Below are 25,253 nucleotides of genomic sequence, written 5' to 3'. Positions count from 1 at the left end.
GTGTCTTATTATTCAACCTCTGGTGACTACGGAGGCAATTTACTTGGGAAATTTTACCAACACAGCAGTGCAGCATTGTGATGAGTGACACTTACATTTTGCAGGAACTGGGCAATGTTCTCTGCTTTATTCATCGCCATCAATTTCATTTTAAAAGTTAATAAAATCTCCAACGCTACAAAGACCAGGATTTTGCAGGATCCACTTATGATTTTGTCCCAAACTCTGAAAATCAGAAATCATCATGAAGTGTGGTTTCAAAGACAAAATAAACCATATTTGAATTGATAGTGCCTTCTCGAATAAAATGCCTTATAGCATGCTTACAAATGATTACCTTTCAAGTATGATTATTATGCAAGGTAGCACTGTATACAATGACTCACAAATAGCAATTGACCTGTTAATCTATCTTTGGTATTGTTGATTGTGGCAGGAAAGCAGGCCAGGATACTGGAAAGGTTTTATGCTCATCTTCAGATTGTAAAAAAGGAATTCATAATGCCCATTTCTGAAGCAGAACAGATACAAAGAATGGTAAGGATTGAGAAAGAAACAAAGGAAGGACTGAGCAGAAGGATGATTGAGTGGATGAATTCAATGTCAAATCAGAAAGAGAGAGGGAAGGATAGATTGAATTCAGAGTGAGGGAATTAAAAGAGACAGAAGACATATTTTTCTTTCACATTTTAAAATTTGATTTTTATATTGACAGCAACAACTCACTGGTTGAAGAAATGAGGCGTCACACTTTTTCATTTTCTGGTCAAGAGAGGTTAGAGTCATAGAGATCTACAGCACAGCCCCTCAGCCTATCCCGTCTGCATCAGTTAAAAACAACCATCTAGCCATTTTAATCTGGCTTGGTTATAGAATTGGCTTGGTTATAGAAGACAGAGAGTAGGGGTGGAAGGGCGTTTTTAGAATGCAGATCTGTAGCTAGTGATTTTCCGCTGGGATCAGTGCTAGGACCTCTGTTGTTTGTAGTATATACAATGGTCTGGAGGAAAATGTGGATGGTCTGATTAATAAGTTTGCAGATGACAAGATTTATGAAGTTGCTGATAGTGACGAGGATTGTCCGAGGATTCAACAGGATTTGATACTCGGGCACAGAAACGGCAGATGGCGTTTAATCCCAACAATTGCAAGGTAATGTATTTTGAAGGATCAAATCTAGGTATGAATTATTCTGTAAATGGAAGGACCCTTAGGAACATTAATATACAGAGGGTTCTGGGCGTGCAGGTCCACAGTTCCCTAAAGGTGGCAACACAGGTGGCCAAGTTGCTTAAAAAGGCATATGGCATGCTTGCCTTCATCAACTGGGGCATTGAATACAGGAATTGGGAAACCATGTTGCAGCTATATAAAACCTTGGTTAGGTCGCATATGGAGCACTGCATGTAGTTCTGATCACCACATTATCAGAAGGACGTGGAAGGTTTGAAGAGAGTGCAAAGAAGATTCACCAGGATGTTGCTTGGTCTCGAGGTGTTGGCTATGAGGAGAGGTTGAATAAACTAGGATTGTTTTCACTGGAAAGACAGAGACTGAGGGGAGACCTGATAGAAGTCTGCAAAGTTCTAAGAGGCATAGATAGGGTGGACAGTCAGAGGCTTTTTCCAAGGGTGGAAGTGTCAATTATAAGAGGGCACAGGTTCAAGGCGAGAGGAGGAAAGTTTAAGGGAGATGCGCGGGATAAGGTTTTCACGAGGAGAGTGGTGGGTATCTGGAACCTGATGCCGGAGGATGTGGTACAAGCAGACACATTAACAGCATTTAAGAGGCATACGGATGGATACATGAACAAGCAGCACATAGAGGTACATGGACCGAGTAAGGGCAGAACGGTTTTTTAAAGTTAGGGCATCATGGTCGGCACAGGCTTGGAGGGCTGAAGGGCCTGTTCCTGTGCTGTACCTTTCTCTGTTCTTTGTTCTATCCCATTTTCTAGCACTTGGCCCACAGCCTCGTTTGCCTTGGCATTGCAAGTACATATTTAAATATTATAATGGTTTCTGCCTCTACCACCTTCTCAGGCAGAGTTCCAAACTCCCACCATCTTCTGGGTGAAAAGGTTTTCCCTCACACCCCCTCTAAACCTCCAGCTCCTTACCTTAAATCTACAGCCCCTGGTCATTGATCCTTCCACCAAGGGGAAAAGTTTCTTCCTGTCTATCCTAACTATGTTCCTCATAATTTTATACATCTCAATCACGTACCCCCTCAGTCTCCTCTGCTCCAAGAAAAATAACCCATCTATCCAAACTCTCTTCATAGCTGAAACTCCCCAGCCCAGGCAACATCCTGGTAAATCATGGAATTTATAGTGCAGAAGGAGGCCATTCAGTCCATCGAGTCTGCACCGGCTCTTGGAAAGAGCACCCCACCCAAAACCACACCTTCACCCTACCCTCAACGGCTGGGGCTGGTTTAGCACACTGGGCTAAATCGCTGGCTTTTAAAGCAGACCAAGCAGGCCAGCAGCACGGTTCAATTCCCGTACCAGCCTCCCCGAACAGGCGCCGAAATGTGGCGACTAGGGGCTTTTCACAGTAACTTCACTGAAGCCTACTTGTGACAATAAGCGCATTTCATTTCATTTTTGGACCTAAGGGCAATTTAGCATGGCCAATCCACCTAACCTGTGCGTCTTTGGACCGTGGGAGGAAACTGGAGCACCCGGAGGAAACCCACGTACACACGGGGAGAACATGCAGACTCCGCACAGACAGTGACCCAAGCCGGGAATCAAACCTGGGACCCAGGAGCTGTGAAGCAATTGTGCTACCCACTATGCTACCGTGCTGCCCTAAATCTCCTCTGCATGCTTTCAAGTCCATATCCCTCCTATAAAGTGGGTGTCAGAATCGCACGCAATACTCTGAGCTGTGGCGTAACCAGCGTTTTACACTGCTCTTGAACTCTATGCCTCAGCTAATAAGGCAAGCATACTATATGCCTTCTTAACCACTGTATTCGCCTGCTCTGCTACCTTAAGAGACTGGTGTTCATGCACACCAAAGTCCCTCTGATCCTCAGTGCACCCCAGGATTCTGCCTTTCATCATGTTCCCTTGCTTTGTTTGTCCTGCCCAAGTTCATCATCTCACATTTATCTGGACTGAATTCCATTTGCCACTGATGAGCCTGTCTGACCAGCCCATCTGTATCCTCCTGTACTCGAAGGCTATCCTACTCACTCTTTACCACACCACCAATTTTCATATCATTCACAAAATTACGGATCAACCGTCTTAAAATCATGTCTAAATCATTTATATAAACAACAAATGGGTGGGGGGGGGGGGGGACTGGAACTTGGTGTAGGAGCTAAGATTGGACAGGTCACGGCTGGTACCATCGGGGGGGGGGGGGGGGGGGTGAAGGCGTTGGCTGGGCTAATGGTGGAAATGGGAGGGGTGGACCCTTGGAGGTTTCCGAGGCAGCTGGAGTAGCAGTCCATAAGGTATACTTGCAGATCGATTTTTTCGTGGTGGGGAAGGCTTTGCTGGCTGGGGTTAAGGGGTCGGAATACTCGGCAATTGCAGTAACAGATCACGCTCTGCATTGGGTGGATATGGTACTGGAGAAGGGGGTAGCAGAGGCCGGGGTGGAAATTAGATGTAGGATTGTTGGGGGACTGAGGGTTCTGTGACAAAATTGAAAAGGTAATTGGTAATATGTAGGTTTCAACTGTACGGGTGAGGTGTCAAAGGCAGTTGACTGGGAGGATCTAAAGGCAGCGGTGAGGTGTGAGGTGATCTCGTTTAAACCAGGGTGCACAAAGAGGAGAGGTTGGAGCGGGAGAGGGTAATAGATGAGATGTTGGAGGTAGATAGGAGTTATACAGAAGATGGGGACCCAGCGAAGTTGGAAAAGAGGAAGGAACTACAGGCGAGCTTTGACCGACTATCTACTTGGAAGGCGGTGCGTCAACTAAGGGGAGCAAGGGGTCCAGTTTATGAGCATGGAGATAAGGTATGTTAGCAGGTCAGCTTCAGAGGGAGGCAGCGGTAAGGGAAATTGTTTACGTGAGGGATAGGGCAGAGAAGTTGATGGTGGCTCCGGATCTGATTAACAAGGTTTTTGAGGAATTTTATGAGAGGTTGTACAGGTCACAGCCACCCGGGGGAGATCGGGAGACACAGGAATTTCTAGATAAGTTGGAGTACTCGAGGTTAGGGGAGGGGAACAGGGCTACATTAGAAGGAGCAATAGTGGAGCAGGAAATAAAAGATGCGATTGGGAGGATACAGTTGGGGAAGGTGGCAGGGCCGGATGGGTTTCCGGTGGAATATTATTAAAAATTCTAGGGTAAGCTGCCACTCCTGATGGTGGGAATGTTTGAGAAGGTGATAGGGAAGGGGGTTTTGCCACAAACTTTGGGGCAGACATCGATTTCCCTGTTGCTTAAAAAAGATAAGGACCCGACAGAGTGTGGGTCGTATAGGCCCATATCACTTTCAAAAGTAGATGTCGGGTAGGCTGGAGGAGTGGCTCCCGGAGGTTACAGGTGAAGATCAGACGGGGTTCCTGAGAGGGAGGCAGCTCTTTTCAAACATTAGAAGGGTATGGAACGTGGTTAAGGCGGAGGGGAAGGACACAGGTGGTTGTGGCATTGGATGCTGTGAAGGCGTTTGACCGGGTAGAATGGGGGTACTTGATGGCAGTTCTGGAGTGGTTTGGGATTGGACCAAGATTTGCGGACTGGTTAAAGCTACTGTATAAGGAGCCGAGGGCGAGTGTCCACACAAATAACATCAGCTCGAGATTCTTTTCTGTCTACCGTGGGACGAGGCAAGGATGTCCTATGTCCCCCCTGCTGTTTTTCTCGGGGTACAAACAAAATCTAGACAAGAGTGAGTATTTTGTCGTGTCTCGGCCTCAGGTAGGGACAGGGGTGGGGGGACTGCCATTCCATAGGACAGGGACTCACTTTAGATACCTGGTGGTTCAGGTTGCCCGGGAGTGGGGGGGGGGGGGGGGTTCCGCAGGTACAACATTTCTAGTTTGGTGGGGAAGAGTGAAAGCCCATCTGGCAAGGTGGGATGGTCTGCCTCTGTCACTGGCGGGTCGGGTAGAGGCGGTTAAAATGAACGTGTTTTCTGTTTATTTTCCAATGCCTGCCGATTTTCCGGCAAAAGGCCGGAAGTGAGATTGAAGGAATGATTACCTCGTTCATATGGGATGGGAAGGTGTCCAGAGTTAGAAAGGTGCTTCTACAGAGGGGAAGGCAGGCAGGGGGTTTGGTCTTCCGAACCAGATGTATTATTACTGGGCAGCGAATGTGGAGAAGGTGCGGAGCTGGGTTGATTCCCCGGGTCAGAATGGAGGAACGTTTGTGACAGGGGTTGGGATGAAGGCACTAGCAACAGCACCGCTCCTGATGGTCCCGGGGAAATACTCGGAGTCCGGTAAGAATAGCTTCATTGAGAATTTGCAGGCAGTTTCGCCAACACTTCGGGTTTGGGGCAGGGTCAAGGGAAATGCCAATTCGGGGGAACCACAGATCTGAGCCAGGGAAGTGGGATGGAAATTTTCGGAATTTGGAGAAGGAGATTAAGACGCTAAAAGATTGATACTTAGGGGTTGGTTTGGAGGATTGAAGGAGCTGGAAGCGAAGTATGGGCTGGAGCAGGGGTAAGTGTTTAGATACATGCAGGTTTGAGATTTTGCCAGAAAGGAAATACGAAATACAGAGCTTCCAGGTGGAGCCGGCCTCTACATTGCTGGAGGAGGTGCTGACGACAAGGGGATTGGAGAAGGGGTAGTGTCAGCGGTTGACGGAGCTATTTTGGAAGAGAAGGCACCACTGGAAGGGATCAAAGCAAAGTGGGAGGAAGAGTTAGGAGAGGATATGGAGAAGGGGTTCTGGTGTGAGGTGCTCCGGAGAGTGAACGCCTCCACCTCGAGCGCGAGGTTGGGGCTGATACAGCTGAAGGTTGTATACAGAGCACACCTCACGAGGGCGAGGATGAGCTGGCTCTTTGGGGGGGGGTGGAAGATGTGTGTGAACATTGTGGGAGGGGCCCCGCTAATCACGTTCATATGTTTTGGTTCTGTCCAAAGTTAGAGGATTACTGTAAGGAGGTTTTTAGGGTAATTTCTAAAGTGGTGCACATGAAACTGGACCCGGGCCCCCGGGAGGCCATATTCGGGGTGTCAGACGAACCAGGGTTGGAAACGGGAGCGGAGGCAGATGTTCTAGCCTGCGCCTCGTTGATCGCCCTGATCGCCCAAGGCAGATCCTGATAGGTTGGAGAGCAACCTCTCCACCCTGTGCCCTGGCGTGGCGGGGTTGGAATTCTTGACTCTTGAGAAGGTTAAGTTTGAACTGAGGGGAAGGATGTAGGGATTCTACAATTCATGGGCATTATTCATTACGCACTTTCAAGAACTGGATAACATTGAACATTAGTCGGGGCGGGTAGGTGGGAGGATTGGGGGGGGGGGGGGGGGGGACTGTGTGTGTTAATGGTGACTCCTGATTCCTTTTTGTCATTTGTTTATGTAAACATGCGGGCTAATGTTTGGGATTTGGTGGGAGGATGGGTTCATTGTTATTGGTATGGGGATTGACATATTTGTTACTGATTATTGTTGGTGGGTGTAAATGTGGGAGAAAATGAGAAAAAGGAGAATAAAAATATTTTTTTTTAAATGATGGAAGGAAGGTCATTGATGAAAGAACTAAGATGGGTAGATCGAGTAAACTATCCTGAAGAACTCCGATAATCATGTCTTGGAGCGGAGATGAATGACCTCCAATAACTACAATCATACTCCTTTGTGTTAGGTGTGACTCCAACCAGCGGAGAGTTTCCATTGATTCCCATTGACTCTAGCTTTGTTAGGATTGCTTGATGCAACACCCATTCCAATGCTGTCTTAATGTCAAGGGCAGTCACTCTCACCTCACCAGTCCAGATCTTTTCTCCATGTTTGAACCAAGCTGCAATAAGGTCAGGAGCTGAGTGACCCTGGCGGAACCCAGATTGAGCGTCAGAGAGCTGGTTATTGCTAATTAAGTGCCACTGATAGCACTATTGATAAACCCTTCATTACTTTAATTGGTCAGCTTTGATTTGTCCTGCTTTTGTGGACAGGACACATCTGAGCAATTTTCCACATTGCCAGATAAATGCCAATGTTGAAGCTGTACTCGAAGAGCTTGGCTAGGGGCATGGCAAATTCTGGAACGCAAGTCTTCAGTACAATTGCTGGGACATGGTCAGGGCCCATGGCCTTTTCAGTATCCAGTGGCTTCAACCGTTTCTTGATATTACGTGGAGCGAGTCAAATTGGCTGAAGACTGGCATCTGTGATGCTGGGAACCACAAGGAGGCCAAGATTAATCATCCACTAAACATTTCTGGCTGAAGATTCCGGAATGTTTCTCAGAGCCACGAGGCTGCATTTTAGTTTCACTTTTGGTTCTGCATGCTGGATGGAGGATTTCAACCAGCTTTCTCCCAAAGTATCCAGCTCCACTCTCTCCAACAACACTCAAGAAGCTTGACACCATCCAGGACAAAACAGCCCGCTTGATTGGCATCCCCGGCACAAACATTCAATTCCTTCACCACCAATGCAGTGGTAGCCGTGTCTATGATCTACAAGATGGACTGCAGGAACTCACCAAGGCTCCTGAGGCAGAACTTGCCAAACCCACGACTGCTACCATCTAGAAGGGCAAGGGCAGCAGACACATGGGGACACCACTATCTGGAAGCTCCCCTCCAAGCTACTCACCATCCTTCCTTCACTGTTGCTCGGCCAAAATTCTGGAGCTCCCCCCTCCTCCCCCTCAACAGCACTGAGTGTATATACACCCCATGGACTGTAACAGTTCAACCACCATCTTCTCATGGGCAAGTAGACATGGACAATAAATGCTGGCCTCACTAGGGAAGCTCACATCACATGAATACATTTTTATAAAGTATCATGGAAAGACAAAGAACAAAAACAAAGACCAAAGAAAAGTACAGCACAGGAACAGGCCCTTTGCCCTCCAAGCCCGTGCCGACCATGCTGCCCGACTAAGCTACAATCTTCTACACTTCCTGTGTCCGTATCCCTCTATTCCCATTCATGTATTTGTCAAGATGCCCCTTAAATGTCACTATCGTCCCTGCTTCCACCACCTCCTTCGGCAGCGAGTTCCAGGCACCCACTACCCTCGGTGTAAAAAAAACCTAGTCTCGTAAATCTACTCTATACCTTGCCCCTCTCATCTTAAACCTATGCCCCCTAGTAATTGACCCCTCTCCCCTGGGGAAAAGCCTCACTATCCACTCTGTCTATGCCCCTCATAATTTTGTAGACCTCTATCAGGTTGCCCCTCAACCTCCGTCGTTCCAGTGAGAATAAACAGAGTTTATTCAACCGCTCTTCATAACTAATGCCCTCCATACCAGGTAACAGCCTGGTAAATCTCTTCTGCACCCTCTCTAAAGCCTCCACATCCTTCTGGTAGTGTGGCAACCAGAATCCGTGTGGCCTAACTAAGACCATGTTAGTGGGGGAGCATTTTGGAGATAGTGACCACAATTCTGTCACTTTCACTTCAGTAGTGGAGAGGGATAGATGCGTGCAAAAGGGCAAGGTTTACAATTGGGGGAAGGGTAAATACGATTCTGTCAGACAAGAACTGAAGTGCATAAGTTGGGAACATAGGCTGTCAGGGAAGGACATAATTTAAATGTGGAACTTGTTCAAGGAACAGATACTACGTGTCCTTCATACGTATGTCCCTGTCAAGCAGGGAAAAGATGGTCGAGTGAGGGAACCATGGTTGACAAGAGAGGTTGAATGGCTTGTTAAGAGAAAGAAGGAGACTTATGCAAGGCTGCGGAAACAAGGTTCAGACAGGGTGCTTGAGGGATACAAGATAGCCGGGAGTGAACTGAAGAAAGGGAGTAGGAGAGCCAAGAGAGGGTATGAAAAGCTTTGGTGGGGAGGATCAAGGGAAACCCCAAGGCCTTTTACACATATGTGAGAAATATGAGAATGACTAGAGCGAGGGTAGGTCCGATCAAGGACAGTAGCGGGAAATTGTGCATTGAGTCTGAAGAGATAGGACGTCTTGGACGAGTACTTTTCTTCAGTATTTACAAATGAGTGGGACCATATTGTTGGAGAGGACAGTGTGATACTGTGTGATACTGCTCGAGGAGATACTTGTTAGGAAGGAAGATGTGTTGGGCATTTTGAAAAACTTGAGGATAGGCAAGTCCCCCAGGCCTGACGGGATATATCCAAGGATTCTATGGGAAGCAAGCGATGAAATTGCAGAGCCGTTGGCAATGATCTTTTCGTCCTCCCTGTCAACAGGGGTGGTACCAGGGGATTGGAGAGTTGTGAATGTCGTGCCCCTGTTCACAAAAGGGAATAGGGATAACCCTGGGAATTACAGGCCAGTTAGTCTTACTTCAGTGGTAGGCAAAGTAATGGAAAGGGTACTGAGGGATAGGATTTCTGAGCATCTGGAAAGACACTGCTTGATTAGGGATAGTCGGCACGGATTTGTGAGGATTAGGTCTTGCCTCACAATTCTTTGAGGAGGTGACCAAGCACGTGGATGAAGGTAAAGCAGTGGATGTCGTGTACATGGATTTTAATAAGGCATTTGATAAGGTTCTTCATGGTAGGCTTATGCAGAAAGTAAGGAGGCATGGGATAGTGGGAAATTTGGCCAGTTGGATAACGAACTGGCTAACCGATAGAAGTCAGAGAGTGGTGGTGGATGGCAAATATTCAGCCTGGAGCCCAGTTACCAGTGGCGTACCACAGGGATCAGTTCTGGGTCCTCTTCTGTTTGTGATTTTCATTAACGTCTTGGATGAGGGAGTTGAAGAGTGGGTCAGTAAATTTGCAGACAATACAAAGATCGGTGGAGTTGTGGATAGTGAGGAGGGCTGTTGTCGGCTGCAAAGAGACTAGATAGGATGCAGAGCTGGACTGAGAAGTGGCAGATGGAGTTTAACCCTGAAAGAAGTGTGAGGTTGTCCATTTTGGAAGAACAAATATGAATGCAGAATACAGGGTTAAAGGTAGGGTTCTTGGCAATGTGGAAGAACAGAGAGATCTTGGGGTCTATGCTCATAGATCTTTGAAAGTTGCCACTCAAGTGGATAGAGCTGTAAAGAAGGCCTATGGTGTGCTAGCGTTCATTAGCAGAGAGATTGAATTTAAGAGCCGTGAGGTGATGATGCAGCTATATAAAACCACATTTGGAGTAGTGTGTGCAGTTCTGGTCGCCTCATTTTAGGAAGGATGTGGAAGCTTTGGAAAAGGTGCAAAGAAGATTTACCAGGATGTTCCCTGGAATGGAGAGTAAGTCATACGAGGAAAGGTTGAGGGTGCTAGGCCTTTTCTCATTAGAATGGAGAAGGATGAGGGGCGACTTGATAGAGGTTTATAAGATGATCAGGGGAATAGATAGAGTAGGCAGTCAGAGTTTTTTTCCCCAGGTAGAACAAACCATTACAAGGGGACATAAATTTAAGGTAAATGGTGGAAGATATAGGGGGGGGATGTCAGAGATAGGTTCTTTACCCAGAGGTTAGTGGGGGCATGGAATGCACTGCCTGCGGAAGTAGTTGAGTCGGAAACATTCGGGACCTTCAAGCGGCTATTGGATAGGTACATGGATTACGGTAGAATGATGGGTGTAGATTAATTTGTTCTTAATCTATGACAAAAGTTTGGCACAGCATCATGGGCCGAAGGACCTGTTCTGTGCTGTATTTTCTATGTTTCTATGTTTATGTTTTATGACCATCAACTATCCAGTCTCCTCTAAATCACACACTATCTTAACTTGGAAATAACAATGGCACTCCTTCAGTGTTCTCAGAATCAAAATTCTGGAACACCCCTGAAGAGGTCATAGGGGCAGCACGGTGGCTCAGTGGTTAGCACTGCTGCCTCACAGCACCGAGGTCCCAGGTTCGATCCCGGCTGTGGGTCACTGTCCATGTGGAGTTTGCACATTCTCCCCATGTTTGTGTGGGTTTCGCCCCACAACCCAAAGATGTGCAGGCTAGGTGGATTGGCCACGCTAAATTGCCCCTTAATTGGAAACAATGAATTGGGTACTCTAAATTTATTTTTAAAAAGAAGTCATACAGACTCAAAACGTTAACTCTGTTTCTCTCTCCACAGATGCTGCCAGACCTGCCATGTTTTTCTAGCATCTGCTGTTTCAATTTTGGGTTTCCAGCATCAGAAGTATTTTGCTTTCATTATCCTGGAACACTTTATGAAAGCACCATCAGCTCCAGGATTGTAGTGATTCAGAAGGCAGTTCACCAAAATAGTCTTAGGACTCCCACATAAGGACTACATTCAGTGTTACCAGCACAGTCCATGTCATAAGAACAACAAAAGCAGCAACCCTTCCCTTTTCCAATATCAATTTTTTTTTTTTCTTTTACTCTTCATTTGTCAGCCCAGGTTCTGCCTGCCTGACTTTTCATTTCAGCCATCCCAGCAAGTTTTCACAAGACAATACAGTGGTTAGTATTGTGGCTTCACAGCGCCAGGGTCCTCGGTTCGATTCCCGGCTTGGGTCACTGTCTGTGCGAAGTCTGCATGTTCTCCCAGTGTGTGCGTGGGTTTCCTCCAGGTGCTCCGGTTTCCTCCCACAGTCTAAAGACGCACAGGTTAGGTGGATTGGCCATGTCAAATTGCCCTTAGTGTCCAAAAATGTTAGGAGGGGTAATTGGGTTACGGGCATAGGGTGGAAGTGAGGGCTGAAGTGAGCCGGTGCCGAATGGCCTTCTTCTGCACTGTATGTTCTATGTTCTAATAGCGAGTTTTATACCACATACTGATGGGTATGTAATTGAGTTCACTACCAAGGAAATATATCACCCAAAATTGACCCAGTTTATAGGAACATGCCACACTCCAAGACTTGACACCTAACCTCAACTTCAGTGTAGTTTATAAAAGACTGGTGGATTGTCAGAGATGCCCTCTTCCAACTTAGACATTAAATAGATCCCACTGTCAGTTCAGACAGGCATTAAAATATTGTACAAAACTTTTTAAAAAAGAGACCCTGATCAATAATGTTTCCTTAATTGTCACCAACAAGAACCAACTGGTCATCATATGGTTACTTACAGGATCTTGCTTTGTGAAAACTGGCTACTTCACTTGACAGCAATGGTTGCACGTCAAAAAGTAATTTCTTGGTTTATGAATACTATCTTTCAGGAATAGGATGACAACAGGCAACACATGGATTTTCTCATGTTATAGAAGGTGACCAGCATAAAGCATACATAATGACTGCAATGTCATTGACATACTTCACCATTCCAAAGAGAGACCCAGTTATTGACTGGAATATTCATTTTTATGATAAATTATGATACATTAACAGAATACCTACCTTTGAAGGCTGGTTTCAGGCAAACAGCCTGCAAAACAATGCATGAACCATAAGTCATAGGGGAGCTTACTCATGGCCAAGCATGTCTTGAGGTGAATGAGGAGTTTGCTGTCTTCCAGATTCAGGTAATGTTCAAGGCTCTTTGGCTGCTCCATTGATTAAAGACAAATACAAATTCTCAATTATTAATCATTTCATGATATGGTTAAAGGAGAATACACTCAGAACATTGTTCAATTTATTATTTCTCTTCAAAACACCATTTAAAATAAGAACAAAGTTTCCCCTCATATGTAAACCATTTCCTCCATGAAAGAGTGAAGTGAGCAAATTGCAGATAATCAAAAGAATCGCCAACGATCCATTGCTCAATATACTTGTGTTTAAAATGTTACTTTCATAGCAGTATGTAATGAATTCAGCTCATTCTAATATGCAAACAAGTTGTCAGCAAAGAGGGTAATAAAGTCAGAAATCACCACACGATGGAGCATTCAGAACCATCAATAAGGTACAGCACCTTGACCGTGCCGGCCAAAACAGAGAGAAAACACATACTAGCTGGTCATGTTAATCCCACTTTCCAGCACCGTGGTCCATAGCTTGCATGTCACAGCAATTCAGGTGCAGATCCAGGTGCCTTTAAAATGGGCATTTCAGCCTCAAACATCAATTTGGGCAGCGATTTCCAAACATCCATGACCTTTTGGGTGAAAACATTTTTCATGTTCCCTCTAATCCTTCTACCAATCATCGTAAATCTGGTAATTGACCAGTCAGCTCGGGGAAACGGACAACCCTATCTAGACCCTTCAATTTTGTACAACTCAATTAGCTCACCCCTTAGCCTCCTCTGTTCTAAGAAGGAAAACCCCTAGCCTATCCAATCATTCCTCATAGCTGCAATTTTCAAGCCCTGGCAACAGTCTCTGTACCCGCTCCGGAGCAAGTGTCCTTCCCTTCCTGTACGGTCAGAACTGTACACAAATATCCAGCTCTGGCCGAAACATCAAATTATACAGCTCCAGCATTACATCCCTTCTTTTGTATTCAGTACCTCGTCCAATAAAGGAAAACATTCCATGTGCTTTCTTCCACCAGCCACCCTGCCACCTTCAGATACATGTGGACAGACATCCAAAGGTCTCTCACTTCCTCTACCCCTCTCAATACCCTTCAGTTTATTGAGTAGTCCCTTGCTTTACTTGCCCTCCCCAAAAGCAAAACCTTGCATTTGCCTGAACAGAATTCCATTTGCCACTTTGCTGTCCAGAGCTAGACCATTGATATAATTCTAGAGTCGACATCTTTTCTCTTCACAGTCAATTTTTGTGACATCTGCGAAGTTCACAATCATGCTTCCCATGTTTAAGTTCTATTCATTAATATATATATAATATATATATATATATATATATGTATTACACAAGCTGACATTCATCTTGTATCATTGACTTTGTCTTTATATGCTGCGTTTGTGTAACCTATCTCTTCACTCACCTGACGAAGGAGCTGTGCTCCGAAAGCTAGGGATTCCAAATAAACCTGTTGGGACTTTAACCTGGTGTTGTAAGATTTCTTACTATTTAGTTTAACATTCTAGAATTTGATTAAGAGCTTTAAAAACTGTAAACTGCACACTACTCATTAACAGAAACTTCCTTTAAACAGCCATCAACTGAATAGGTGTTAATTGCAGAGTAGGATGCTGAATTAGCAGCTTTAACTTGGCTGCAAGTCATAAACTCTATATAAGTAAACAGCATTTGCTACTGCACAGTAGAATAGAGGCCATTGTTACCAAAGTGCAAAGCTCAAGAGTTTGCAAGTGAGAATTCAGTGCAAAGGGGGAAGGAAGACGGAGATTACCGATAAGGGAGGTGGTGGGCAAGGCCATGGGGAAATTTGAGAACAAGGATGGGGATTTTGAAAGTACAATGTTGCTTGATTAGGAACCAATGTAATTCAGCAAGCGCATGGATAATAGCTGAACAAGGCTTGCTGAGAGTTAAGACGTGGGCAGAAAATTTTTAGAGGGCAAGTTTAGAAGGTAGAATGTGGGGGACCAGTCAAGGCGTATTGGGAAAAGTCAAACCTTGAGGTTAGCAAGGTAAGAATAATGGTTTCAGCAGATGAGCTGAGGCAAGTGAAGTCAGGAAATGTTATGAAGGTGGAAAAATGCAGTCTAAATGACAGAACAAATTCTTGCTCAGGGGCTCATTGAGAGTAACATGACCACCAAGGTCGTGAACAGACCCATTTAGTCTCAGACTATTGCCAGGGAAAGGGCCGAATTCGATAGCCAGGGAACAAAGTATGAAACTAACCAAAAGCAATAACTTCATTTTTTGAATATTTAATTGAAAGAAATTTCTGTTCATCCAATATCAGATGTTGGATGAGCATTAATCGAATGAGATAAAAGTGAGTTAGAGCTTGGTCTCACCAGTATGCATGTGGAAACTAACACTGCACTTTGAGATGATGCCACCAAAGACTTGATGGGAAGTAAGAGGGATGAAGGACAGCTCTTTCGAGAACACAAGAAGTTACGGTTTTGGAGCAGCGAGATAAGCCATTGCAAGTGATACTCTGGCCATGACTAGACAGATAAGAATGGGATCAGAGACGAAAAGGAAAGGGAAAATGCTGGAAAATCTCAGCAAGTCTGGTAGCATCTGTAGGGAGAGAAAAGAGCTAAAGTTTCGAGTCCGATAACTCTTTTTCAAAGCTAACAGAGAAAGTGGGAAATATTTATACTAGGAGTGAGAATGAAAACGCAGGGCGTGGTCCTCCGCCAAAAATTTCTCACTCCTCGTATAAATATTTCCCACTTTCTCCGTCTGTTAGCTTTGACAAAGAGTCATAGAACATAGAACAGTACAGCACAGAACAGGCCCTTCGGCCCTCGGTGTTGTGCCGAGCAATGATCACCCTACTTAAACCCACGTAACCCGTATACCCGTAACCCAACAATCCCCCCATTAACCTTACACTACGGGCAATTTAGCATGGCCAATCCACCTAACCCGCACATCTTTGGACTGTGGGAGGAAACCGGAGCACCCGGAGGAAACCCACGCACACACGGGGAGGACGTGCAGACTCCACACAGTGACCCAGCCGGGAATCGAACCTGGGACCCTGGAGCTGTGAAGCATTGATGCTAACCACCATGCTACCGTGAGGCCTGACATCGAACTCGAAACGTTAGCTCTATTCTCTCCCTAGTCAGCTGCCAGACTTGCTGAGATTTTCCAGCATTTTCCCTTTCGTTTCAGATTCCAGCATCCGCAGTAATTTGCTTTTATCCAATGGGACCAGGGACCAGCACAACCACCCAGCTGGATGACAGTGCAAAGGCGCTGCAGTAGGATGGTGTGGCCATCTGTGACAAAGGCTGCAGACTATTTGAAAAGGACGAGGAGTGATAGTTTACTTTTGTCAGTCAGACTGAATGTAATTTGTGACTGAGAAGAGCTGTCTTGGTACTTTGGCAGAGGTCAAAATCTGATTGGAGGGATTCAAACATGAAGTTCTAGGAAAGTTGGGCAAAACATGGGAGAAAAAATATTGTCAATGACTTGAGAGATTAGAAATATTGAAGACAGGGGTGGCAATTTGGAAGGACGTTGGGGTCAGGAGTTAGTTTCTTGAGGAGGCAATCGATAAAGGATCACTCGACTGATTCCTGGGATGAGGTGGTTATCCTATGAGGAAACGTTGGAAGGACTGGGTCTGTATCCACTGGAGTTTAGGAGAATGGGCGACGATCTTGTTGAAACATTTAAAATCCCAAGAGGACTCAACAGGGTAGATTCTAAGAGTATGTTTTCCTTTGTGGGCGAGACCAGGACGAGAGGACATAGTTGATAAATAAGAAGTCGCCCATTTAAGATGGAGACAAGGCTAAATTATTTCTCTCAGGGGATTGCAAATTTGTGAAACTTTCTTCACAAGAGAGTAGTGGAGACAGGGTCATTGAATATTTTAAAGGCTGAGTTAGACAGATTCTTTGTTGACAAGGGAGTCAATGGGGAGAAGGGTAAGAACGATGAGGCCATAATCATATCAGCCATCTTATGGATTGGCAAAGCAGGCATGAGGAGCCGAATAGCCTAATCCTGCTCCTAATTATTAGTTTGTATGATTTTAAAGCAAGATTAGATGAATTAAGTAGAATACAACTACGACCAATTTGATAAATTTACAATCATTTTTTAATTAACAAGCCTATGGGAGTTGAAATGAAATAGGAAGGGGAGGAACATTAAAGGATTTTAAACTATTCCGAAAATAAAAAACTAAGGTTTTTAGATAATAGTACTATAGTTGAGTAATGCCAATTCAGTTAATCACTCTATAAAACAAAATGATCTCGGCACAAGAGTCATGATGCGGCTGCTCAGACATGTGGAGTATGTGGTTTGTTGTATGCAGAAAGTCCAGAACACTTCCCTGGATTTGCAGAATGTGTTGCCAGTTGCAGCAGCTTGAACTCTGGACTTCAAAGCAGGAATGGCAGCTTGAGTTACTGTGGTACATCTATGAAGTGGAGAGTTTTGTGGACAGCATGTTTATAAATGTAGTCATTCTGCAGCATAAGGATTTGCAGACAGAGACCAGGCAGTCAAAGACAACCATGCACATAGTGCAAGAGTTCCCAAAAGTTCATCTCACTCTGCAACTAGTATTCCGTTCTGAATAATGATTAAAGTGATGGTTCCTCTGGGGTAAGCAGCCAGAGCAAACACCTTGGCTTGGGGGGCAGGAGAAAGATTGGAAAAGCAAAAGTGGCAAGGAATTTGATAGTTCTATAGCAAGGTATTTTGCTCTCACAGTAGGATAGTTCAAAAAGATTAATAGTATTTAAAGCAGTGCAGACTTGTCCAAGGACAGAGTGGGAAGCTGAAACAAACCAGTTGAAACAGCATTTTGAAGATATCCAGCCAGAGTCTGCAGGGGTTCCAACAGGACCCAAATCTGTTCTGGAAAGCAAGTATTACTCTGTGCCATTGGAATGCTGGATGGATGGAGCGCTGTATTTCTTTTCCTTTCTTGTTGTGTAATTAGGAATAGAGATAGTAATTAAGGGTATTGTATTTACCGTATTTTGTAGTATTTTTTAAGGGGTAATTGTAAGCTATTTCCAGGTGAGTTTAAGTTAATAAGGTGTTCTTTTAAAAATACCAAATCCATATTTCTTCGTGCAAACACCACTAGATCTAAGTATTCTTTCTGCACAGTCTTACAAAATAAATTAAAATATTGGGGTTTCGGTATAGTATGCTAGCCACTGTAGGGGTCTGGTCTGGAATTGTAACAAGTTCCCACAGGATCTTCTATGTTTCAATAGTATCGTCTCTCATTCTTCTAAACTCTAAATAGCTGGCTTTTAAAGCAGACCAAGGCAGGCCAACAGCACGGTTCAATTCCCGTACCAGCCTCCCCGAACAGGCGCCGGAATGTGGAGACTAGGGGCTTTTCACAGTAATTTCATTTGAAGCCTACTTGTGACAATAAGCGATTTTCATTTCATTTTCATTTCATTTCTAAGCAGGTGCTCAGTTATTCAGACAACAAATCAGTGTTCACCAACAGACAATACCGTGACATTCTCCTTATAGGATTAGACTGCATTAGAAACAACGGTATGAGGATGCTCATAAGATAAAGTCTTAATCAATAATCATTCGTAATCACTGCTGCTCATTTTATTGCATTCTTGTCAATCCCTGCCAGACACCTCAGCAATTACATTGTTTTCCACGTCACTTACCAAGTGAGGCACGGAATCACCATATTTATTATTGAATTGGTTCACAAAGCATTTGACTAGCCAGTAGGCATCAACATCATTTTCCACCATCTCTTCCATTGCTTCTGCTATCGCAATAAATACTGCATCCTCTGGTTCCTGAAGTGAAGAAATTTACCAGTAACATTTTTAGCAATCTAGGATGACAGGAGAAGAATCATAGAATCTACAGTGCAGAAGGAGGCCATTTGGCCCATCGAGTCTGCGCCGACACCTCCACCCTATCCCTGTAACCCTACCTAACCTTTTTAGATACCAAGGGCAATTTAGCATGGCCAATCCATCTAACCTGCACATCTTTGGACTGTGGGAGGAAACCCACGCAGACACGGGAAAAATGTGCAGACTCCGCAGACAGTGACCCAAGGCGGGAATCGAACCTGGGACCCTGGAACTGTGAAGCAACTGTGCTAACCACTGAGCTACCGTGTCGCCCATAACATCAGGATATGACAATATTAGCCAGTTTATTTTGTTTATTTACTATCAAGATGTTGGTGAAGTTGGCAAAAGTACATGTATAACACCTTTCCCAGCTGGCCTCAGACGTTAACGGACTCAACTTTGTAGAAACCTCTTATATAATGTTTTTTGGGCCATTCACAGAGCACTAAGAAACGTAACAATCACATAAGGTAGACAAGGTAGTGATGACAACCTTCCTCCACTAAAGGGCATTAGTGAATAAGTTGGAGGTTTAAAAAATATCTGCAATTTTTGTATCATTTTTCTATTGCTGGTCCAAAAGTTAGCTGATTTTACTGAATCCAATTTTAATACTTGCAGAAGATGATATCTGAACTCTCAAATTCTGGGTTACTAATTCAGTGCCATTAACCATTATACTTGAACATCCTTCAATAACAAAGTAAAACAAATTGTGCCACTCTTCAAAACAAAGTGATCACAACCAAAAGTATTCGGTGTTTAGTAAAGCAAATGCCAAGGATCTAATAAAAACAGAGATGCTGAACATGACTGACCAATGATTGAGACGGACGACGTGGCAGTGTTCCAGACTCCAACTGGTACATTCGGAGGTAAACCCAAACCTGTGGGGTGGAATCTTGTACAAACCGAATAACTTGCAATGCTTGCAACAAATCCTGATACTGTTCCTTTCTGAATGTTGCCACAGTAGAGTGTGATTCATAGTGAGGAGGAAGAATACCTTTAAAGAAATTAGAGAATTACAGGAACTAATTTTTAAAAATCTCAATCACCAAGATCCACAGCTGAGTTCAACAGTTTGCCAGGCAACTTGCTAAACATTATCTTATTCAGATTTATTTTATCTCATATTTAAAACTCTATAGAGACTAGCATTATCATAATATAAATGCATGTACTGCACATTCATTTGCTCACCATCGAAGTGGGAGGTGTTGCTGAGCAATAAATGTTACTTGCTGGCTTTGGCTCAGTGGTAACATTTTCATCTCAGCCAGGAACATGTTATTTTGAGCCCTACTTCATGTAAGGACTACAGTTCTGAGGGACTGCAGTACTGGATGCAGCATTGCCTTGGATCATGTTATCTCCCCCCTCGGATGGATAGATCCTATGTCACTTATTGAAAAAGAATAGGGAAGTTTTCCCAGTGTTCCTGCCAGCATTTCTCCTATCTGACAGGCAGCCAGCAATAATCTGTTCACTGACACTGTTTGGGTTCCACCAAGGTCACTCAGCTCCTGATCTCATTACAGCCTTGATTTAAACAGGGACAGAAGTACTGAACTCAATAGGTGAGAGAGAAGAGTGATTATCTTTGACATTAAGGCAACTTGTGACTGAGTATGGCATGAAGCAGTACTAGAAAAACTGAAGTCTACAGAAATCAGTGAGAAAACCTCTGCTGTTTGGAGTCATACCCAGCACAAAGGAAGATGGTTGTGGTTGTTGGAGGTCAAACATCTCAGTCAGAGGCTATCACGACAGGAGTTCCTCAGGGTAGTGTCTGTCGTTGGACCAACCACCTTCAGCTGCTTCATCTCCATTATAAGGTCAGAAGTGTGGGGGGGGGGAATGTTCAACAAAGAACAAAACAGCACAGGAACAGGCCCTTCAGCCTTCCAAGCAGGCGCCGACCATGGTATCTGCCTAAACTAAAACTGTCTGCACTTACGGAGCTTGTATCCTTCCATTCCCACCCCATTCCGTGGATGATTGCACAATGTTCAGTGCTATTCACAACTCTGATACTAAAGCAGTCCAAGTTCATATACAGCAAGATCCAGACAATATCCAGGCTTGCAACATATTTGATATGTAGCAAATAACATTTGTGCCACTCAAATGCGAGGCAATGATCTGGTTTCATGTGCTGGTTTGCAAAAAAGCATGAATTAGCTTACAATTTTGCAGCAAGGTCATATTGTTACATTTTTGAAACTTTAAAACTTACTTTAATGAAACTAAACAAGAGGCAAGAAGGAATAATTACTGTTAGCTTATAAATAATAGAACTAGATTCAGTGTATATGCAAGAAGGGCCTTCCTTGTTTGGTTTCAATCCACAATAGATATGGTTTGCACTGAAAAGCTTAATTATAGGGTCATTTATACATACCAAGCAATACTTTCCACACAAGGAGACGATACATGGAGGGAAGAGGATAGCGTTGAGCAAATGTACAGAGCTTCTCAACGTCTGCAAAAAAGATTACTGATCATATTTTATCTTTAATAGAATTGATAGCGTTTAAAGCGGTTATTCATTCTCTCAACAAAAACACAGAATATCACCAGAATTGTGAAAAATTATTTTTTCCCCAAAAAGAATATGACTAGAAAATCTGTGCTACAGACTCCAAGTATATTATGAATTCAACAATTGTAACAAATAAGGCCATTTTACCACCAGTTTTAATTTGAGACTAGCACTACAGCAGTCATATTAAGACAAATAAGCCATGGATCACCATGACAAATTGTGAAACTCAAGTAACACTTTGAACTGGCCTGTATGCTAGTCTTGTTTCAATGTGGCTAATTGTTGGGTGTGAATTTCAGTGCGGTGGAATGCCAGGGTTCGGGTTTAATTCTGGCCTTGGGTGATGGTCTCTATGGATTTTGCACATTCTCCCAGTGTCAGCGTGGGTTTCCTCCCACAGTCCAAAGTGGTGCAGGTTAGGTGGGGTTATGGGCTTGCAGGGCTAAGTCTGGGTAGGATGCTCTTTCAGAGGTTTAGTGCCGACTCGATGGGACGGATGGCCTCCTTCTACACTGTAGGGATTCTATGATTCTATGTGTCAGGAAGATAGCCCATCCTGACTAGCTATCACAAAAAGCTAATCACTAAATTAGAGCTGTTTTCACTTTAATATCAGGATCCATATCCCCAGGTTCCTGAATCTTGCTGGTGAAAATACTCAGCAACGATCGAGAAGTCTCAAACAATTTCAGACAAAGATGCTAATAAATACTCAGCTGTTTCAATACCTGCTGGGGAATCAGGTTGGATTCTGCATATCTTGTCTTAGATTTGACCTCAAAGAAAGACCATAAGACATAGGAGCAGAATTAGGCCACTCGGTCCATCGAGCCTGCTCCGCCATTCAATCATGGCTGATATGTTTTTCATCCGCATTACCTCATATTCTCTTATTAATCAAGAACCTATCTATCTCTGCCTTAAAGACACTCAGTGACTTGGCCTCCTTGGGCAATGAGTTCCACATATTCACCACCCTTTGGCTGAAGAAATTCCCCCTCATCTCTGTTTTAAAGGATCGGCCCTTCAGTCTGAGGCTGTGCCCTCGGTTTCTAGTTTCTCCTACTAGTGAACACATCCTCTCCACGTTCACTCTATCTATGCCTCTCAGTATTCTGTCAGTTTCTGTTTTTTTAAATAAACATTTTATTGAGGTATTTTTTGGCATTGTAACAGCAGCAATATAAACAATGTACATGAAAATATAAACATAGTGCAAATACCACCTCCCTCCCCAACAGGTCCTACCATTAATTAACCCCCTAATCTACACTAACATAACCCCGGCTGATGATTAATTCTCTGCAAAGTCGATGAATGGTAGGGGGCATCCCTGTCTCGTCCCCCGGTGCAGTCTAAAATAGCCACAGGAGCCTGGTATAGCAACTTGACCCAGTCAATAAAGCCTCTCCCAAATCCAAACCGCCCCAGAACCTCCCATAAATAATTCCACTCAACCCGGTCAAAAGCTTTTTCCGCATCTATCGCGACCACTACCTCCACCTCCCTACTTTCCGGGGGCATCATGATCACGTTTAACATCCTTCTTACATTGGCCACCAGCTGCCTGCCCTTAACGAACCTCGTCTGATCCTCCACAATGAGGTTCGGTACACAATCCTCAATCCTGGAGGACAAAACTTTGGCCAACAGTTTGGCGTTTACGTTCAACAGTGATATCTGCCTGTAGGACCCACATAGGTCCGGGTTCTTGTCCCGTTTCAGGATAAGCAAAATCGTGGCCTGTGACATCGTCTGGGACAGAACCCCTCTTTCCCTTGCCTCATTAAACACCTTCATCAGCACCGGTCCCAATATTCCGGAGAACTTTTTATAGAACTCCACTGGGTACCCACCCGGTCCCGGGGCCTTACCCAATTGCATGGCCTTCAAGCCCTCCGCTATCTCTTCCAACCCGATCGGGGCCCCCAGTCCTCCTACCAGCTCCCCGTCCATCGTCGGGAAAGTCAGCCCCTCCAGGAGGTGCCTCATCCCCTCCGGCCCTGCAGGAGGTTCCGACCTGTACAGCCTGCTGCAGAAATGCCTGAACGCCTTACTCACCCCTGCAGAGTCCCCAACTAAGTTCCCATCCCCGTCAATAACTTTCCCAATTTCTCTAGCTGCCTCCCTCTTTCTGAGCTGCAGTGCAAGCATCCTGCTGCCCTTCTCACCATGCTCGTATATCGTCCCCCTCGCCTTTCTGAGCTGTCCCACTGTCCTCCCTGTGGTTAACAAGCCAAACTCCGCCTGTAGCCTCCAGTGTTCCCTTAAAAGCCCCATCTTTGGAGTCTCCGCGTACTTCCTGTCGAGTTGTAGAATCTCCTTTACCAGTCGGTCCGTTTCAGCCCTATCCGTCCTGTCCGTGAGCCCGGATCGAGATCAGCTCCTCTCACCACTGCCTTCGGCGCTTCCCAGACCACCGCTGCGGAGACCTCCCCCGTGTCATTTACCTGCAGGTAATTTTGTATGCATTTCCTCAGCCTCTCGCACACCGCTTCGTCAGCCAATAGCCCTACATCCAACCTCCATTGCGGGCGCTGATTGCTATCTGTACTAACCTGCAGGTCAACCCAGTGTGGAGCATGGTCCAAGATTGTGGTCACCGAGTACCCCGTGTCCACCACCCCTAACAGCAAGGCCCTACCCAAAACAAAGAAATCAATCCGAGAGTACACCTTATGTACGTGGGAGTAGAAGGAGAACTCCTTCAACCTCGGCTGCCTAAATCTCCATGGATCCACCCCCCCATCTGCTCCATGAATCCTTTCAGTTCCTTTGCCATTGCTGGCATCCTGCCCGTTTTCCAGCATGACCGATCCAGGCCAGGATCAATAACTGTGAAGTCCCCTCCCATGATAGCTTGTGCGAGTCCAGTCCGGTATCTTCCCCAACATCCTCTTTATAAGATCCACGTCATCCCAATTTGGCACATATACATTAACCAGCACTACCTTCATCCCAGCTTACCATTAACCATAATATATCCACCCCCCGCATCCGAAACTATTCTACCCACCTCACATATCACCCACTTATTAATCAAGACCGCAACCCCTCTAGTCTTTGTATCCAGCCCCAAGTGGAAGACCTGACTGTCCCAGCCTTTCCTCAACCTGACCTGGTCCACTACTCTAAGGTGCGTCTCCTGCAGCATTACCATGTCCGCTATCAGTCCCCTCAGGTGCACGAACACACACGCCCTCTTAAATCGGCCCATTCAACCCTTGAACATTCCAGGTGATCAGCCTAGTTGGGGGGCAAAGTGCCCCCTCCCCTCCCCCGCCGATCAGCCATCCCCTTTCTTGGGCCCGCCTCCAGCCTATGCGCTACGCCTCCTCCGGCCCGTCCCCCAGCAGCCCCCGCCACCGACCTCCTCTGTCCCTCAACCGAAGTCCCTCCCTGATCAGCAGAACAACTACCCCCCCCCTCCCCCCAGCAACACCACTGAAACCTAACCCATATAATAAACTAAACACATGCACAACCCCACTGCGCTTCAATGAGCTAGCTCACTCAGCTAGCTTGGTGGCCCCCGCCACCGGTGCAAAAAAGTCTCCCACCTATTGTTCCCTCACTTCCCTCCCCCCGCTCATACAAAAAAATTCCCTCATCTAACAATCCCCACACAAGCACCCAGTTGAAAAAAAACACCAAAACCCAAACAAGCACATTTCCATCCCACAATAGTGCACGTCAAATAAAAAGTCTTTGCCAACATCCACCAAAAAGAAAACACAAAAACGGGAAAACTTTTCCCCCCCCACCTTCTTAAACAGAACTCAAAAACAGCAGAAAAAAAATAAAAAAGAGACCCAATATAAACCAACAAGTTGCATCAAATTTTGAGAGTTCTCAGCCCCCTTTTCACGAAGTCCAGCACGTCTTCGGGCGACTCAAAATAACGATGCTGGCATTAGCTCCATGCAGGCGGGGAAGGCGCCGGGACCGGACGGATTCCCGGCGGACTTCTACAAAACATTTGCGACAGTGCTGGCCCCGCACCTGCGGGAGATGTTCACAGACTCGCTAGCTAGGGGCACGTTGCCACCCACGTTAGCACAGGCCTCAATCTCGCTGATACCTAAGAAAGACAAAGACCCAACGGAATGTGGGTCATACAGACCCATATCTCTGCTGAATGCAGACGCCAAAATACTGGCCAAAATCCTAGCCAAGAGGCTAGAAGACTGTGTACCTGAGGTGGTCACAGAGGACCAGACGGGCTTTGTCAAAGGTAGACAGCTTACCGCGAACATCAGGCGCCTGCTGAACGTGATAATGACCCCCTCCGGGGAGAGAACACAAGAGGTG

General features: G+C 45.2%; 1 protein-coding gene across 10 annotated transcripts in view; it reads right to left on the bottom strand.

Annotated features, from left to right (window-relative positions):
* tbc1d7 (TBC1 domain family, member 7) overlaps window positions 1–25,253 on the bottom strand; it is a 69,754-nt gene that overhangs the window by 23,506 nt on the left and 20,995 nt on the right. For 9 of the 10 annotated variants that reach the window (XM_038797141.1, XM_038797143.1, XM_038797147.1 and 6 more), the window contains 5 exons: window positions 20,799–20,879; window positions 19,213–19,400; window positions 18,191–18,328; window positions 12,412–12,560; window positions 96–225 (listed from right to left, as the gene is read on the bottom strand). In XM_038797141.1, coding sequence (XP_038653069.1) covers window positions 96–225; window positions 12,412–12,560; window positions 18,191–18,328; window positions 19,213–19,400; window positions 20,799–20,879 — 686 coding nt within the window. The remainder of the gene's footprint in view (window positions 1–95; window positions 226–12,411; window positions 12,561–18,190; window positions 18,329–19,212; window positions 19,401–20,798; window positions 20,880–25,253) is intronic. The other variant, XM_038797145.1, reaches the window with a different exon arrangement.

The sequence above is a fragment of the Scyliorhinus canicula genome, chromosome 5, assembly GCF_902713615.1.
Source record: "Scyliorhinus canicula chromosome 5, sScyCan1.1, whole genome shotgun sequence".
Taxonomy (NCBI): domain Eukaryota; kingdom Metazoa; phylum Chordata; class Chondrichthyes; order Carcharhiniformes; family Scyliorhinidae; genus Scyliorhinus; species Scyliorhinus canicula.
Note: the sequence above shows the minus strand (reverse complement) of the source record. Positions and strands in the feature narration are given on the sequence as shown.